Source organism: Oryzias latipes, chromosome 14 (assembly GCF_053564925.1).
Source record: "Oryzias latipes strain Hd-rR chromosome 14, Olatipes_Hd-rR_3.1".
Lineage (NCBI taxonomy): Eukaryota > Metazoa > Chordata > Actinopteri > Beloniformes > Adrianichthyidae > Oryzias > Oryzias latipes.
In genome coordinates, this window is record NC_136250.1 from 26251918 (window position 1) to 26270502 (window position 18585).

At 39.5% G+C, this 18585-nt stretch overlaps 1 protein-coding gene across 2 annotated transcripts in view; it reads right to left on the bottom strand.

Moving 5' to 3' along the window:
- The window catches only part of trim37 (tripartite motif containing 37), a 28316-nt gene continuing 9731 nt past the window's right edge, over nucleotides 1-18585 (bottom strand). For both annotated transcript variants that reach the window (XM_004076825.5, XM_078930811.1), the window contains 17 exons: nucleotides 17954-18021; nucleotides 16504-16628; nucleotides 16329-16379; nucleotides 15452-15533; nucleotides 15269-15345; nucleotides 14514-14693; nucleotides 14311-14425; nucleotides 13749-13937; nucleotides 12076-12209; nucleotides 11872-11954; nucleotides 7272-7499; nucleotides 5655-5963; nucleotides 4837-4983; nucleotides 4049-4244; nucleotides 3890-3975; nucleotides 3495-3605; nucleotides 1-1727 (listed from right to left, as the gene is read on the bottom strand). In XM_004076825.5, the coding sequence (XP_004076873.1) occupies nucleotides 1681-1727; nucleotides 3495-3605; nucleotides 3890-3975; nucleotides 4049-4244; nucleotides 4837-4983; nucleotides 5655-5963; nucleotides 7272-7499; nucleotides 11872-11954; nucleotides 12076-12209; nucleotides 13749-13937; nucleotides 14311-14425; nucleotides 14514-14693; nucleotides 15269-15345; nucleotides 15452-15533; nucleotides 16329-16379; nucleotides 16504-16628; nucleotides 17954-18021 (2228 nt within the window). In that variant the 3' untranslated portion in view covers nucleotides 1-1680. The remainder of the gene's footprint in view (nucleotides 1728-3494; nucleotides 3606-3889; nucleotides 3976-4048; nucleotides 4245-4836; nucleotides 4984-5654; nucleotides 5964-7271; nucleotides 7500-11871; nucleotides 11955-12075; nucleotides 12210-13748; nucleotides 13938-14310; nucleotides 14426-14513; nucleotides 14694-15268; nucleotides 15346-15451; nucleotides 15534-16328; nucleotides 16380-16503; nucleotides 16629-17953; nucleotides 18022-18585) is intronic.

An 18585-nucleotide genomic window follows, 5' to 3' on the forward strand; every position in this document is an offset into this window, starting at 1 on the left:
TTAGTGCAACTTCATAAAACTATTTATTAACACCAAAAAGGAAGAATATACACAGAATAATGCAGGCTGCATTGTGAGAACATTCAGTAGATGACACAAAAAAGAAGCATTTAAAGGGGAAACGCCTAATAAAGCCGTTCAAGACTTTCTATCAACACGAAAAGAATGACTCTTGAAGGTTAGAAGTATGTTTTCAAATGCTAAAAAAAAGTCTGGCTCCACTTCACATTTAAAGATAAGGTGCAGAAAGGCCCTAAAAACTGCCTGTTCCCCTGGTGCTGTGCAAAAATCTGCTGCAACCTTTACGTTGTGTCTGCTCTGTTTGTTTGATCACTGAGGTGTGAAATGACAAATCCATCAAGAAAAGCCAAGAGTGCAGCAGAAAATCTGTTATATAATCAACTTCTATTGGGTGTGGATGTCGGCTTCCTCTGAGAACTGTTCCGACAGCACGACGCAGAGCTTCACTTCACACAAAATTAATGAGTTTTTGTTGCTTGTTGTCAGTTTTCAATATTTTAAGTTTAGTACCACAGGACTGCTGACATTCATCTTTATTCATTCATATTTACAAAAACAATGTTGATATTTTCCACGTTTGTTGATCATTTGTCTGACAGGACATCTACAAGACAAGAGGAGAAATGAAAATCCAGTTGTCTGGGTAAATGTACAAGTAATTTATGAACTACAAAGGGTATAATTAATCAAAAAATGAGAAAGAAGCTGCTCTTAACGTGTCTCTAACTGCAATTTAAGACTTGAGGACATTTTTCTGTGAATAGAGTGAACTGGCCCCTTTAAAAAAATGCACCAAAAATCCAAATAACCTGATAATTCAGATAATAGCTTGTAATGTGGAAAAAGAGCCTCGGATTGAGCAAAAGCTGCGTGTTAAAGTTAATTGGACAAAATCTGGAAGTGTAGAAGCTGCACGTGCACGCAGGGGTGTTGCACACGCCTTCCCGTGTCAGGGGAAAGAAACCAACACCTGCTCTGCCATCCATCTGGAGTCAGCGGCGTCCTGCGGAGCTTTTAGCCTGAAGCTCTGGGAGCAGCCTGGGATTCACGTTCCATGCGGTTCAGTCCTTGATGCGCCTTCAGAACGGGCACGAAGCCGCGGCTGCCATTCACGGTGAAGGCATTTACATAAATGATCAGAAAGAGTTCACCTCCGGAAAGAACGCACAATGCTGTTCAGTAGCTGACAGGTTGCAGAGGTTTTTTAAAAATAAATGGGAAATTGAGGAGAAGAGCCGAAAGCACAAAAACAATGAGCACGGTAGAAAACGCCGATGATGGCGTGCGCTTCAGTCACGGTGGAACACTGTGGTCTGAGATGTAACATTAAAATGACCCCCAAGTATGTGCACCCCCCTACACAACATGACGACCAACTTTTAAATCACAAGACAAACCAGACCAGAGTGAGTAAGACGAAAGCATGCAATCGTCTGGAATAGTGAAGACCGGTCCACGTGGTCGGTGAAAGCTTGGTCCTATACTGACTGAAGGCAGCAGGAGATCCAGTTTCCTGAATCGTCTTCTTAGTGAACTCATGCACAGCAGGCAGTTTCTACTCTACAGGTCTGTGGGAATCGCACGCGTGTGGCTGTTTCCGGCCGTCGTGGCGTCGCGCTGCCGCTTGTCCTCGCAGGATAAAGCAGCGGTGGGAGGGAATCACCTGTCGCCGGGCAGACTCGTGTCTTCGGACAGAAGCTGTTCTCCTGGATCAGAGCAGAAACAGACGATGCGCGCCTTTTTTATCCACAAGGACAGAAATGCAAACGCTTCTACTGCTTGACACAGTTTTCGGTCAACTCTTGACATTTTGGGTCATTTTATGTCACTAAGATGAATAAAAAAGAAGGATTCGATGCTGCATATGAAGAAACTCAGCCTTACTAAAGGTTGGATTGTATTGCAGAAGCCATTTTTGCTTCTCATGGAATTCTGGGAAATAATAAGCATTTTTACAAGTGTTGAATTATAAAATGTCTTATCTAGTACTCAGATTCAGTAGATCATTCCACGCTGGGGTTCATCAGAACCAGCTTCCTACTAAGTTCTAGCTAAACAAAGTATTATTTTTACTTTAATACATGTGATATCCCCAAAGTAGAAGCTAAATGTGTGAAGACAATAGAAACAGCAAATCATGGAAACATTTTTCCACTTCAAACATCCATTTAAGGATGCTCTTGTTTTTGAAATTCATTTCAATTCTTTAGATGTACTTCATGGAGTTTATTTTAGTTTTGTGGTTGTATTTTGTTCCTATTCTGCTGCATTATTGCCCAGACCTCACTTGAAAAATATATATTTTTTAATCTCAATGAGTTTTTCTCCTTCTGGCATAATAGAGATGATATAGAAATAATAAAAATGTAAAGAGAATAGATACATGTCAAAAAATTAATCTAGCTATGGAAGCAACAGCAGTATCAGCTTAAAACCACAAATACGAATGTTGGAAAAAATTAATATAAAAACCAATCAGGAAGTAAATGATCAATTTCTGGTAAACTTTGTCAGTTTCTCTTCTGGTTGTGTTTCTACTGTCGCTGCCTTTTATGTACATGTGAGGCAAACAAGAAGAAGCTAGCTTCTGCCATGGCGAGTCAAATACTATTGACTGAAGGTAAACTACAATGAGGGATGTGTGCTGTGTGCACTAAACATACTATAACCCTTTTTTCACTTCAAACAATACAAGTGACACACTTTTACCGAACCACGAAGAACAAAACAGTCTAAAAGACCCAAAATGACAGATTTTTTTATGTTTGAAGCGATTTTGTGAAACATATTTTAAGTGCCAGTAAAAAAACTTAATATAAAAGACTGTATCTATCACCTTCCATGTTTCGATTTGTGGGCCATGTATGGAGATGCATATTGAATCTCGTTAGAGGGAAAGATACACACCCATAGTTATTATTCATCCTATTAATTAAAGGTTAATGGCCGACAAAGTGTGCATTATCAGAAATTAACGCACAAAGTGGATTAATGTCTGATAATGCAAACTTCGAAGACCATTACCCACTTATACCATGGTCACTTACAAAAGAAATAAATATTCAATCAGTTTTCAGTACTTTCTTCTTGGTATTTTTTGGTTTGGATCGCTTTTTTCACACAAAGTAGACTATTTGTTATCTGGTGCGGCGCATTGTCACGCTACAGTGACAACAAGCCGCACCGACCTCCAATCTCGGCTGCAGCGGCAAAGAAAGGTGATATACCGGTATATGCTGGTCATACATAAAGCATCGGTTCAGAGAGAAAGTTCACCTCTTACCGCTTGTTTTTAAAGCAAAATTTTGTTTTTTAAAGAAGCTAGCGCAGTGATCAAAACCAATTCTATCACTGATTGGTAACTAAGAGGCCTACGAGGCTGATCAACTACTTTTAAAAATGTATCGATTTTTATGGTTTGTGTGGCTCGTCTCTAATAAATAAATAACTGAAACCTGGGGCAGTGTATGTACCTGTGCAGGGAGGAGTGTGGTTGTCATAGCGAGAGGTGCAGCTCTGCAGAGCTTCATCCTCAGAGTCACTGTCACTGCTGGTTGCCGCCACCAGGATGGACGATGACTGATCTTTAGTTATGGGGAGAAAAAGACAAAAACATTACAATTAGATCTAATATTTCACTTCTTTGTTCACCCGGCAGTAAAATTTCTGAGCATCTTGCACATGAAAATGAAGCAGACTTTAGGAAACTTCTGTCATGCTGCAAGAAAAACTTTGAAGAATTCATATCTCAAATTAGTTTTTTAATGCTTTTCAAGGCTCAGAGTTCAGACATTTTTATGTCAGAAAAACTTTATAGTAGAGATGCTGAGAATAAAGCTGGGGCCCGGATTTACAAGAAGACATCAACCTTCACTAGGCGGTGCATTGGTTCCCTCCAGCAAGGACTGATGGGAGTTTCCTGAGCCTCCAGCCTCACAGTCCAACATAGCAGCTCTGCAGGAAGAAGACATGCAGAGCGGTAAGAAAAGCCCACGGAAGACAGATACACCACGGACCTCAGCCGCACCCGGTTTTGCCGCTGCAGCTCTTGCTGGTGGTTAGGTAGCCTGGCCCCCCAAGGGTGAAGATATCGTCTCTGGATCCTGAGGCCCCGTACAGCTGCTGCTCCACACAATACTGCTGCTTGGAGGAGGAAATCTGCTCTGATGTGGAGCTGCCGAGGGACACCAGGGTCCCTGTAAGAACGTCAGCCTTCACCGCTCCTGGAACAGAGACAACCAAAATAAATGTCACATGCAGCAGTAGAACTCAGTGATCCATTAAAGACATGACTGAATGAAGTTTATTTGTTGTCCCTAATTAAGATGAACAAGTTCAACAGAAGTCCTTTAACGTCCTTATCAACCTCGAGAGTAAAAGGTATTCGAAGGGAAGTGTGAAGTTTCAATCTAAAGTTCAACAAAGTCAACATTGTGTAAAGTAAGTGTTTGTTCTAGAGAACAAAAAAATACATATTTTTATTTTTAATCAAATGTGACAAATGTGTAAAGAGAGCTGTGAAATGGTAACACAATGTGCTACGAAAGGAAGCAGGAAGAAAGAGCGAACACTGCCAAACTCACAGAACATTTTCAGAGAAAACAACAAAGAACCAACGGAGAGGTTTTCAAACAATCCATTTTCGACAACAGCCAATCAGGACGCAGAACAAAATAAATTTGCGAAAAAGTGAGACAGTGAAAAGTGAATGGCGATATAGCAGGAGAACACCGTATTTACAACTTATCATTTCCCGTAAGGCCCACTAAAGGTAAAAGGTGTGGTTATGAGGAGAAAAAAAGGAGGATGGCTGACCATCTGCAGTGGACATGACATCTGCAGGATGCAGGGTGAGCTCTGCAGCAGGTTCTGCAGCTCTCAGCTCTGTGTCCATCTCCTCTGGACTCCTCCTCTTCACAACCACAGAGCTGCTGTCCAGCACGGGGGACAGCGACTTCCTGGCTGCATACAGGAAAAAAGCAACATCTATTCTTCTATCGGAAGTTATATAATGCTGTAAAGACTTTGTCTTTGTAAGTTCTATTTTTTTTATCACCTGAAAAGAAGTCCATCTGCTCGAACAATATTTGCTAAACTTTATTCTTAAATAAGCTTTCTTAAGTTTTAATCTGTGCATATGTAATATTTTTACAAAGTCCTGATAATATCTTCTAGCTTTTTTAGTGATTTTGTTGGAGGCAAACCTCTAAAAAAAAACTCTTCATCCTGACATCCAAATGAAAATTTCAAGGATTTCATGCAAGACAAAAAAATCACAGCCAAAATCCTTTTTTAGTCAGTTCGAGGGTTTACATTCTACACTTACATTTTACAGAAATGTATAAAGTCATGAATAAATCTTTTGGGGCACATTACTATTTAATACCTGTCCTTAGATTTCTGCCAAACGCTGAAGGTAATTTTTTTTGAAAGATACATTATTTTGTTAATTCAAGCAGAATATTAAGACGTAAAAGTCAAAAACTGTGATTTGTGAGTCAATGAAATCCTCAAGTTTCTCTGGATCTGCAAACGCCAGCAGAGAGGAGTCTGTGGTCTTCAGACAGAATGAACTCTTTGACACTTCATTTAAATGATTTGAGTTACTGTACACATCCTATAAGGGTCTTTACCAGAGTGGCAGGGCCTGGGCCGAGCTGCCGCTGATCTTGTCCCCAGCTCCAGCTCACCAGGCTTACGGCAGGCTGTCATCTCCGCATCGCCATGGTGAGACAAGACCTCCTCCGCGCAGAAAGCACCAGATGGGCCGGGCCGGGCCTCCGCAGACACCCGGGTCTCCAGCATTTGACTCTTGACATCCGACATCTTGCTGCGGACTTCGGCCATTTGAGCTTTGAGGCGGATCAAGACGCTGGAGTCTGGAGCCGATCGCCGCACCGCCTGAGGCCGCCGCTCTCGTTCTTTTCTCGAGTGAACATGGGCTGGAGGTGAGTCAACACAGAGGAAACAAGGCTTATGAAGTGTAAACTCTGTTTGCTGCTTTGTCTTGTTAAACTAACGCTCTCCGACATTTGTAGACACATTTGACAGGATGTAAGAAGGTGAATGAACAATCATGTTGTAGCGGCGGTGTATTTCAGGTGTTGTAGCCCCACGTTTTTGGAGTTGAAATATCTGGCAAAGAATTTGTGTCTCCTGAACCAATCAGAAACTCAGCTTTGGCCTGTGACTTGATGACGCAATCAGCGACGACAGCATTATATAGCGACTAAATAAAGCAAAACAGGGGGAAGAATCTAATTGTTCTCCTCCTGAACTTTGTGATATTTGACTTATTTGTATCGAGACAATAATAAAAAGTTCCTCTCGTTGCTCCCCCCTCCCCTCCTGGACTAATGTGGGACAGCAAATCATCAAACTGGGTCACAGAGAGACAGAAGTACCGTCTCTGAGGGATCTCATGAACACCGATAGGGATTACCTCTGTTTTTGTAGGACTCTTCAAAATAAATAAACTTTATCTCTCAATGGCAATTCTACAGTAGCTCCTCCCACCAATTGAGGGACTGTCAGGTTTACCAACATACTTTTGGACAAGCGTCTAGCAGTGACATTGACACGAGTCAAAAGAGGCAGGGATGTAAATTTGACGCGTTAATCGCGTTCTGTGTGAACACAGCATTTTGGATGGAAATTAAACACCAAAGTCCATTAAGTTTTCTTTCCAGGGTCGAAGTTTTTAGTGAAAAGGTTTCATTTCTAAGATTGGAGTCAAATATACGTAAATACTTATAGATCAGAATCGCTAATAAAATTATTTAAATGGCATTTTACCCACTTTTCACATATATTCCGCTGGATTATATGGAGGGAAAGTCTAAACACACAGACCTCGTTTCTAATCTAAAACAAAAAAGACCCTGTTGCTTCCTTCACATTCCTGTAAATAACATTTGTTGCCGGAGGAAGCGTAATACAAATAAAATAAACTTCTTAAATAACTACTGAAAAATGTATTTGTAAATTGAAAGAAATGTGTGTGCAAAATACTATAGCAGGAACTAATTATGTCATTTGGTTTCAGTCTCTGCGAGGAAAAAAACAGATTCTTTCTGCCTCCAAAGTTGCGATGTGAAAACGAAGGATCAATGTCACATTTAAAGCCTCTGCCGAACATAATGGTGTAAATTGATTTTTTTATTTGAGGAGCTCTGCTTGTGGGTTCAGGTATCGACTGTCGGTTTAGCTGGAGTGTTTTGTTGACACACGAGTTGAACGTGTTTGCACACCTTGGCTGTGGAGCAGAGAAACCGGGGGCCGAGGCTGAAGCCCCCACAGAGACTCCACGCTGCTTCTCTCCTTCAGATCCAGCAGCTGGATCAGGATGACTGGGTCGATCTCCAGGAGGCTGCTGCTGCTGCCTGGCCCGACGGCACCGCCACCAGCTGCACTGCCGTTTGTACTGCGGCCAGTAGGGGCGCTGCGGTGAGCTGAGCGCAGGCCGGAGCTGGCACCACCTGCAGATCAGAAACAGATTTATTTGAACTATTAGACAGAAAATAAAGACCAAAATGTAAATAACTCTCTTAAAAACATTCATTTAAATTTGTCCGTGAAGACTTCCATTCATTCAGGATGATTCTATAGAATCATCTGTTGAAGAAGTTTCATCTCTTAAAAACTTTAATCTGGATAGCCGTTTTTATAATATTTTCTTCTATTAAAATAAATGTTCAATGATATTAGTTCAGAAAATTGTATTAGTAATAAAATCAAAACATCATGGTACTAATGTGCAAAAAATAAGAAAAAAATAGTTGGAAATAATCTGAAAAAAAAAACCATAAAAAGGGGGGCAAAAAAACATGAATGATGAAAATATAAATCCTAGGAGGCTGAGCTCAGATGAGAACTGGAGAGTATGTTGGATTTTAAAACGGTAGAAAACATCACCAACATGCAACAAATAGAGAAAAAGCCACAAAAGGAAGCCTCGCGTTAACTTTTACCAAGCTTTTAACAAGTGGTGGTGGGAAGACAAAGGACAAACATCATCAATGAGGTAAAAACTGATCCACATTTTTGGTTGTGTTCCAACTCTTCAAATCAGGAGAAATATGTTCTTTTTTTCCCATCAATACTTAACCACGCCGGGATTTCTGAAAGTTAAATGTAGGGTATATGTATTTACAGAAGAAGTAACAGGTCTGCCAGAGACATCTTTCTGGCATGTTTGTTGAAATTAAATACACACTTTCTGCAGAATTATACAAATAAATTATTTTAAAACCATACAATATCATGGATTTTTTAATGTTCTGTCTCTTACAGCTGAAGTTTATTTATTTTTCTTTTCATTTAAACTTCATTTTAATAGTAAGTCTCTTGAGATGGAATCTCCTTTTCAAAGTGCATCCATGATGAAGATGACAAACTTCTGTCTTTTAAATGAGACAACTTGCAGAGTATGTGACTTTTTTGCTTCACTCTACCATAATAAATATATGTTTTCTGCGTTTGCATTAACGTTTATGCTGCAACTCCTATAATCAAAAATCCCTAAGGCATTCACTGATTCCGTTTACTTTTATAAGTTAATTTAATAAAACAGAAAAACCCCTTCAGCTAAGGAACCTGTCTGATTTAGTGAATGCTTCAAATTCGGCTGAAAAAACGTAACATGATTTGCTTTTTCCCTTTGTGCCAAAACCAAGGTGCATATTATGAACCCAGAAAGTCTGTATATTATCAGCATTCATTATATTTATTAATCAATACAATGATTGTAATTACCTTGGGGTGGGTACTAACATTTTTTGGTAGATTCCTGTATATTTTTGTAATCTTTCTAAAGGAAACAGTCACATTTCTGTCTCTGCATCAATGTGACTCCATCCACCCTTTGAGCAGAGTTACCACCAACCCTAAACATTTCCTGATCCGACACATTTGCTGCATTTTTTTGCATTAAAATGCGATGCTGATGCAAGCACTCAAACAGACAAAACTAATATCTTGAATGCCGCATAGCCAATTCTTATTTTTTTTTTCAAAGCTGTTGTGTAACTCCTTTTTAACTTGGAGAACAGAAATTGTGATTCGGCTTCAAGAGGCTCTGAGTCATTATCTCTGCACTCCACACCAAACTGGCCCAGTTCCAGCTCCTGGGGTATTTTATTCTCAGTCAATGTTTTGCACAAAAAACCTGTTCACACAAGTGTAAAATTGAGAAAATAATGTTAGCAGTGTAGCTTTGACCGCTGAAAATAAAGTGTGTGTTGATAGACTGTAGTAAAAAGACCCCCTCCCCTCCAAACATACAGTACAAACTGCAAGTGTTCCAATATTAGCATGCAGCAAGGAGCACAGGGCACCAGCAATGACTCATCTCTTAATACATTCAACACCAACACAGCCACTGAGGGAGGCCTGCCATCCCATCACTTTGTTAGTCCCATACTGATGTCAGACAACACAAATGGAAGGTTTAAAACCCCGCGAAGGAGATCGTGATTTGGTGTGGCTCAGCCGTAGAGAAAACCGAGCCTTCGGGGGATAAGAAAACATTAACTTTTGATGGTTTTAGCCTCAGCAATGTTAAAGAAGACGGTCTAAATTTCTCCGGTTTTGCTCCAGTTTTAGAGGCTGCCCCAGTCGATGTGTGAAAACTCCAAAGACTGTTGCATCACTTTATTTCTTCAAGTCATTTTGGGTTCTTCAAGGCTGATGTAGCTCACATTCAGACCTAAACTGATTGACTGGTAAAAATAAGTTGAGAAAAAGTTTAGTTTTGTTTATTTGTTTAAAGGATTCATTCAAACCCCTAAGACAACATCAAACAGCGACAACCGCCCCAACATTTGGAGATGGTGTTCTAAAAATCAAGCAATGACAAAGAAGACAGAGAAAAGCATCAGGACTAAGAAAGTCTTGGTAGAGCTAAATGCTCATGTTTATTCCTCAAACTACCCGTATATGAAGGGGAGCTCAGGTTTCCACAGTGCTTCTTGTTTCGCCACCACATTTTTTTCCAACTCTTTTGGAATTTCTTTTAAAAAGATCCACACTTATCATCTTTTGATCTATTTTAACAGCATTCCCAGTGGTTTTTATATTATGATTATGCTGTTTTTTAGCCACAAATTTTTTTAAACTGTTTTCTAGGACATAATTCCTGCAGAGCAGCAGTAGTTCATTAGGAATTCACCTCCGAGTTGTGGGCGGGACCGTTGGTGTGGAGCAACCCTGCTTCCTTCTTCCCCTCAAGTCACAAATAGCCTTTTTCGGTCTCCTCCTGATTCACAACAATTTTAACAAAAGTAACTCAAAATGCAAGTTTAAGCTCAATTTTCTTCATATACGCCTTCAGTCTTCAAAAAAATGCCACAGCAACATGTCCAAAACACCAAAAACATGATTTTCTTTAGAGTAAAATGAAGCTAGGGTCTGTCTGCCCTGGTGCTCTCACTACATTTTGTCTCTTTAGTTCACTGTAATCTATTTATGAGTCAAACAGACGAGTGATTCTCATCTGGGTTTTGGTGAAGCATCACTGCAAGTCGGTTAAGGAGAAACACCAGGAAGCGGTCCTAAGTGCCCCGTTTAAACAAACCTTTTTCATAGGTAGATCAGTACCAAAGAGTACTCCTGCTGACAGGTGATTGCTTATGCATGATTGATTGATCCAGGTTGACTTAGAACTGATCACTACTAGCACTTCTGACAATACATTATTGGGGAGTGTTAGACTCTGCATGTTGTTCCTGCTCAATTTTTGCCTCTCGACTCCTGGTAAACACCTGATGACAGATGCTACTCACATCAGCACAGTGGGAGCCCGGGTGGATTTTTTTTATTGGTTAGTTTATAATTTGGTTGTAAATGGAAAGAGGAGCTTTTACAGGATTATGGTGCCAGGATGTGATCTTTTTACTGGGAAAAATAAAAGTGTCTGGTGTTGTTTTTGTTGCGGTTTGTAGCAACATTATATGAAGCCAATTTAGGCGTGACACAGATTTCATCTCATCAAAGCGACAGATAATGGAGCTCTCTGTACAGGTCTCTGTTAAAACCACACCAGATGTTTAAAGTGACCAAAAAACAAAAACAAGCCACCTCTTTAGGTTTTATAGTGGAAAAACGCCTTAAATGTATTAATTCAAGATAATCAATCAATAATCCAATTTGCATTTTAGTTACTTTAGTAATTGTTTACGTTTCTCTGACTTGGCAACTGACTTTAGACTTCAAAATTTTCAAATTCTACCTTTAAATATGTAGACTATAACAAAAGCTCACCTTTTCTGTATTTTTATATTAAGTTAAACAGAAGAGACATAAGAAATCATACAAAGGACAATTTTTTGCTATTTATTATAATATAAACAAACTTAAAGAATAATTAAAATAAAGTTGTTAAGGTAAAAAAGGATTAAAAAGGAAAATTTAGAGCACTGAATGTGAAACTATGACCAAAAAGCAAAAAGGGAAGTCACAAAACAATACCACTTTCATGCGTCATTTTTAAAGATTTATGAAGCAAAATGTGAAGCTCTTGTTATAAATGACCACTCTAAAAAAAAGTTGTCGTTCATCACAAAATATGCTCTAAAACAGAGATGCACAGAGAGTCATTTATAATGCAGCGGTTGCCTGCAAATGCAAAGGTGAGCAGTAGCAGCACAGTCATAAATTCTGAGCTGCCTGCGTGTGTTTTATGAGACGACACTGACCCTCAAACAGAAAACATCCAGGCAGCAATGCCTCAGCAGCTGCAACTTTATCTTTCTGAAAGCTGCATTCCCACAGCAGTGTTTAAACTCCAGGAGTTGCAAAGAAAGAAAGAAAAATGACGAGAAAAGATGGCTGATGCTTGTGATTGAGTCGTACCTGTGGCTCCAACCATGTCGTCAGGGAGCTCGCCTTCTTCAGTTTCCAGATTCCCGATAAAATCGACGTCATTCTCTCCTGACCTGTGCAGAGTTGAAAAAAAGAGACTATCATTTTATTTTGAAATCCAGGGTGATCTTTAAAAGCTTATTTGATGTAAAACAATCATTTGAGTCCTAATAGAACGTGGGATTTTATACTGACATGGTCTCCTCGTCTATGTCATTCTCCTCTGTGTTGCTGGTGGCTGTGGAGCTCCCAGACGTGCTGCTCCCATCCAGTGGGTTCACCTCCTCCTCCGTCAGACAATCCACCTCCAGGTCTCCGTCCGAAAGATCCTGAACCCCAAACAATGATCAATGAAGTAAAATCTCCCATCTTTGGTGACAGTTTGTGCCACTCGCTGCAAAAACACTAAATCTCATCAAGTATTATAGTCTAGTTTCTGGTTTAAATTTCCCATAACACTTGATGTAAAAGATAACCAACTTACGAGTAAGTCTCCAGTGAGATTTTAGTGTTTTTAACATGTTCTTGTGGTATTTTTCTGATAACAGAGGACATATCAACAAAATTAAAAAATAAAATTGCATTTCTGGGTATTTCCTTTTTCAAATTGTTGTGATTTTAGAGTTGACAAAAAAAAAAAAATGCAATTTGAAAAAGAGCTTATCGTATTTTCACGACCATAGGACGCACCGGGTTATAGGGCACGGTCTCAGTTACGAGGGATTTTTAAGTCTTTGACACATACAAAAAGGGCACCGGGTGTTAAGGCACGGGCACGTTAACGCCCCGTTCAGACCCTCAGAGCCTCCAGAGCGGGTTAATAAAAGTACCAGTCTCTGTTCTTTTTTTTACAGTTCCCCTTAATTGAGTAACACAAACTGAATGCGCGCTCACAGACTCACTTGCGCTCAGCACCTGGCCCCCCCTACTTGTTCTTCACGCGGGAGCACGGGACGCCGGATCTCTGCTTTCCTCCTTCCTGAATATGCGCTAGTGAAGACACCGACAGCTAAAGCACACACACAAACACTTGGTGTGTGTTTAAAAAATGCAGCAGGAGTTACTTTTCATTTACTTTTTCAGTCATAAAACAGCATCTGAAAATCCATCAATCCAAGTAGCTGATAGCCTGCAGTTTAAATAAGGCTTCAGCTATTTTGTAAACAATGTTGCGGGGACCCGGGGCTTAGCCCCGCCCATGGCCACTAAGACTCATGCGAGGTGTTGATATCCCACACCATGAGTTAGGGAGCTGTGAAGAGAAGTCACTATCATGTTGTTACAATGTTTGTCTGTGATTAAAGTAAATGGGTTGCAATGCCGCAAACGAGGGTGGGCAAACTACTTCCCTGCTTACCACTCCCTTACTGAATTTGTAAAAATTGGCAGCACTGAGAGTGATGCTCCAGCGGGCCCATACTTCTCTCCCCCTTTCTCACGCCGATTCCTTCTACGCCCCACATCTACACATTATGCGCACCGCATCATAGGGCGCCCCCTACACTTTATAGAAAATTTAAGACTTTAAGTGCGCCTCATAGCCGTGAAAATACGGTATTTGTGACGCTGGGTGGGCCACAAGCTCCCTGTTCTGCTTAAACAGCCTAAACCTCTCTTAAACAGAGAGGTCTCAGCAATGGGAAGAGGGGACGGGGTTTGCTTCATGCCAACGGTCCCACCCATAACTCAGAGGTACATTTCTTACTAATTCCTGTCGCTCTGCAGAAACACAATGATAGTTAATGACACAGGTTGTTTGAACTTGGCTAAAAACTACATAATCATAAATAAATGACCACTGGGAATGCTTTGAACATAGTTAAAACGATTATTGGAAATTTCTTAGTTCAGTTTGATGCAACTCTTACATTCGAGTCATCGTGCTGTGTCCTTTCTTCTTCTTCCTTCTTATTGTTGCTCAGAGTATTCTGGATGTCGCCGTCGCTCTTCACTGACCGCGGGTCTCTTTCAGATGCTGTGGTGCCTGCAGCAGGCCTCAGGTCAGGGGGCGAGGAACTGCGTGATGTCTGACGGCGAAACAACTCGATGGCCAGCCTCTGGAATCAAATACGTTCATCACTCAAAGCAGCTAAAAGACCGTTTTTAGGCCGTCAAAGGCAAAGCCGGCACACGTCTGTTGTCTCTTAATTGTCCATTTGTAGACAATTCACAACACGACATCTCACTTACTTCACAAGTTTCTGTAATCTTGCGTCATTGCACGCATTTTTCTCCTTTTTTATGGTTTACATCTGTTTTTATATTTCCCACAAAGTTCTTAAAATAACTAAATTGATGACACATTGGGTCGAACCAAACAACATGCTTACAAAAGCCTTCAACACACTGACCTATGTTTATGAGAATACAATATTCAAAGAAATCTCAAAAAAAGTTATTCAGCACGTTTCCATCTTTCACACAACATGCCTCTTTCAGGTTGTTGATCTGCTGGACGTAGCCGCTCTGGGCCGACTCCAGCTGGCTGATGTACCAGTACTGATCCCTGCACTTCTGGAAGAATGTCGGTGAGCGTACCTGGTAGCTGTGCAGAACAATCAAGACAACAAAGTTACTGCCTGAAAAGAGTATGTGTGAGCCTTTGCTGTGGGATAAGGCGAGTCTGGACCCACCGGAGAACCAGCGTGTCAGTCTGCATGTTCAGGTAACCCTCGCTGGCGAGGAGGTCCAACCGGAAAAAGCGGTTGTAGCCCCAGCATTCACCGACCTCAAAGTCGGAGGCAAACTCCCGAATGATGTTCTTGGTCGGGTCGCTGGAAGCCTGATGAACCATTTCAACACGGTACTCATATCTGCAAAAATCCATTTTATACATATATGTTTATATACATTTCTGAAATGTAAAAAGTGACATGAAGCACAAATAAGTTTCAGATTTGGACTGAAAGACAGAGGCTGATCCAACTCCAATTTGTGTAGTAGCCGAAAATAATGTTTTCATGTAAACGTTAAAAGCAGTGGTTTCAAAACACAGATATGAGTCTCTACTTATGACAATGTCAAAGCCCCATTCCAAGTATCATTTCAAAAGTGTTCCCAGTTGTCTTTCCACTATGATTATGAAATTTTCAGCCCAAAATCAAAACATCTGTAAGTTTCCAGGACATCACTTCTGCAGAGTGCCAGTAGTACATTAGAAATTTGCTTAAAGATTTACTCAGAAATGCAACTCTAAGCTTAATTTTCGTGATATATATCCTCCATCATGAGGAAAAATGTCATAAGAACATGTTAAAAAACACTTTTTGAGGGAAGATAGAAGCCTAACAAAAACGCAATAATGTTTTGATTCATTCTACTGGAAAATTTAGGAGAATACATGTGGACATCACAGAAGGAAGGGATTTTTTAAGGAAATGTTTTGTACTTTGATGTTTCAGGAAGTCCAGCAGACAGTTCAAGGAACACAGACAGATAATTTCCACGGACGACACCATTCCCATCCTGAAGAGACACATTAGCAGAGTTGCTGGTTTGGTAAAAATCCCACGTTTATGGCTAAATGACATTTTTTAAAGATGAAAAATCATACAATTGTTTGAAAACTTACTGGATAGACTTTGAGTCTCCAGCAAAGGCCGGAGATCTGCAGTGGGGGGCTGTAGACTGGGTCAGCCCGCTGCCTCAGAGTACTGCAAACACATACATGTCAAGGAAAGACCTGATGTAACAACTAGATCTAATTTTGTTGAAATCATTTTAAAAGATCCTCATTTTAGTTGTCCATTAAAAAAGATATTTGGCAGTTTAGAATAAATTGATATTTCATAAAAACTATAAAAAATGTGCACTACAAAAATAACCATTCTAGAAACAAGTTAAAAATAATTGAATTTCTCTTTAAATAAACAAGAAAAATCTGGTTAATAAATGGACTTGATGAGACGATATATTTTCTACGATTATTTTGTTTTTGAAAGATTTTATGGACAAGATTATTTTTCTTCTAAGACAGAATATAAGACAATTTTTCTCAGAGGAAGGGTCTTTTTACTTTCCAATGATCAAATTTTTGCAGTGCATGTTGACGAGACAAAGAAAAGCTCTTTCCTTAAAACATTATATATTTAACTGCAATAAAAACACGTATGGCATTAGGACACCATAATCCCTTTCTTTTTTTTTTGTTTATTTTCATTTAGAGATGCAAAATTAGTTGTGTGTCCGTCAGGAATGTGGGTCATATTATTCTCTGTTTTACAGCATGTACATTGAGAAGCCACCAATTGTGCAAGTTCTCCTTAAGAAGATGAGAGAAGCCTGTAATTTTCATCATAGGTAGACCTTAACTATGAGAGACAAAGTGAAAAAGAAAAAAATCCAGATAATCATCAATCGTCTGAATCTGCCTGCCGGGCGATCCAGCCAGACCCCCAGACCAGGGCTGGCAGGACCGCACACTACTCTTCAGTTAAGAGAGGATTTACCTGAAGTTAACCAGAACAAAAGTGCTGGAGTCGTAGGCTGGAACCAGCTCACTTTAAGACAACAACAAAAAACAGTAATTAAACTTTTTTTTAAGAGTCAATTAATCAATGGTGGAAAATTCCAAAAAACGACATGTGCTGTCAAAGGCACATTTGTCTGTATAAAGCAGACAACCTGGTAAAGTCTGGGGGGACCGGCGTGGTGACGAAGGACTGCATAGGTTTCCGGTGGACCTGCTGGAACATGAGCAGGATCTCTGGGCTCTTGGAGATGAGTTCACTTTTACTGCAAGAGTGGAGCTGTAAAAAAAAAAAAAAAAACATGTACGCGAGTTTACTGCTTTCACCTTATGTCACTGTAAGGTTTGATCTGTATAAATTCATCAACCTCTGTTGTGAAATGCATTGAAGTAATATGTGACTGATAGAGCCACAAACAGCAGCAGTAATAACCTGAAATCTAGATTTACATGATCATGCTGTCAAACTGGAGTTCTTCAGAGCAGGAGACTTAAGATGTTTACTTTAAAGGTAATGATAAATAAAAATCCATAAATGTTATTAAAAAAAAAAAACATTAAAAAAAAAACCACAAAAAACATGAAAGTGGAATTTCTGTCAGGTCTATATCTGAGATGCAAAGCTGTGTCCTCTCCAGCTTTGCTTGTACTGAAATGTTAGGTTCAGTTTTAAGGATGCGATTTTAAAGTTCGATAAATGTTGACCAGTTAAACCGGCATTTCTTATCATTATTATGAAAACAAAAATTTAGATTTATATGTTCTAAGAATAAGCTTTACACTCTGTGAGGATTTATTAAGACAGGCCAACAAAGACCGCATTCTCATTTAATTCACATCTTGTTCTAAAATGAGTCGTTTCCAATTATTACACTAGTTTTTTGTCACTTAAATAAACTACAATGGGGTATATAGAAAAAAACAAAAAAATACAAACCATTAGCTTTGAACTAGCAAAGAATACCTTTAGAGCTGAATAACATTTAATTTGAAGTGATTCTAACTGATTTTTTAAGCTTATTCTTCCTTTTTGAATGTTTGTGTGGAACCCCTTTTTTTCCAGATTTTGATATCTTACTGTCCGATTTCTAGTTAAAAATGAATTCCTGCATGGTTTTTAGGCTGCATTTTTTGCAAAACTTTTGCTACAGGACTTAAAATGTTTCCTTTAAGGTAAAAATGCAAACTTATTATTAAACAATTAATAAAACAACACACAAAACCCATTAAGTTAACAATTAAATGGGTGTTAGAAGAATTTCAGGTCTCCATCTGATTTCTTTGGCTGCAGATACAAAGCTGTGCACTCTCCTGAACTGCTTTGGTAAATGCTGAGCTGCTATTTTGTGTTTATACCAATGTAATTCAAAGAAAACTGTAAGAACAGATCTTACATATATTGCAATAAAGTCATGAGTTTTTGCAGCTTGTTCTTCTTAAATGCTGTCAGTAAGAATGTTTTGTAGCAGTCTGAGACAGCATGTGCACCACTGAGTGGAGCTGCTGCTGAGCTAATGTTGCTGCCACATCTTTATCCCATAACTCAGAGCAGCATGAGGTGGAAACCGTGTGAAAGAAGGCTTTGATCTGCTGCGAAGCACCAACCTGATGCTCCACCTCCTGCAGCAGAGACTCCAGCAGCTCCGTCTCCTGGGTCAAGGACGTCTTCTGGCCTGGTGAGGAGAAACGCGTTTCTATTTTAAGAGCACTCGTGCACATTGTGGGCCCTGATGGAAGCTGGCGAGAGTGGGTGGAAGGGTGCGAGGGCTGCGTTTGTGGGTGCTGAGTGAGGCCATACACTCACTCAGGATGCATATTTCATAAGCACATAGCTGGTGTCTATGAATGGTCGCTCTCAGTGTTTTAGGCTGGAGCGTCAGTATTTTTGGAAGAGAAAAGTTTTAAAACTCAAGAGAAATTTTAACTGCAGGTGGAGTTTCTTGCAAAAATTGTTTTTACACCAATAATTATAAACTTTATTGATATTGAATGTCTGTGATCTGCTATTTTTTAAACATTATTGCTTACACACACAAATGTTAGCTTCTCTTCAATTTCTGATGATAATCAATAAGGACTTGGACTGATCAAGTATAAATACCTTAAAATAAATGTTAAGAACCAGATTATGGTAACTATTTAAAAAAAATAGTAAAACATAACTATTTGTCAATATTTTACATAAAAATGTAAATGTATATTTGCTTATCAATGTATTTATTTATTTAACTTCAATA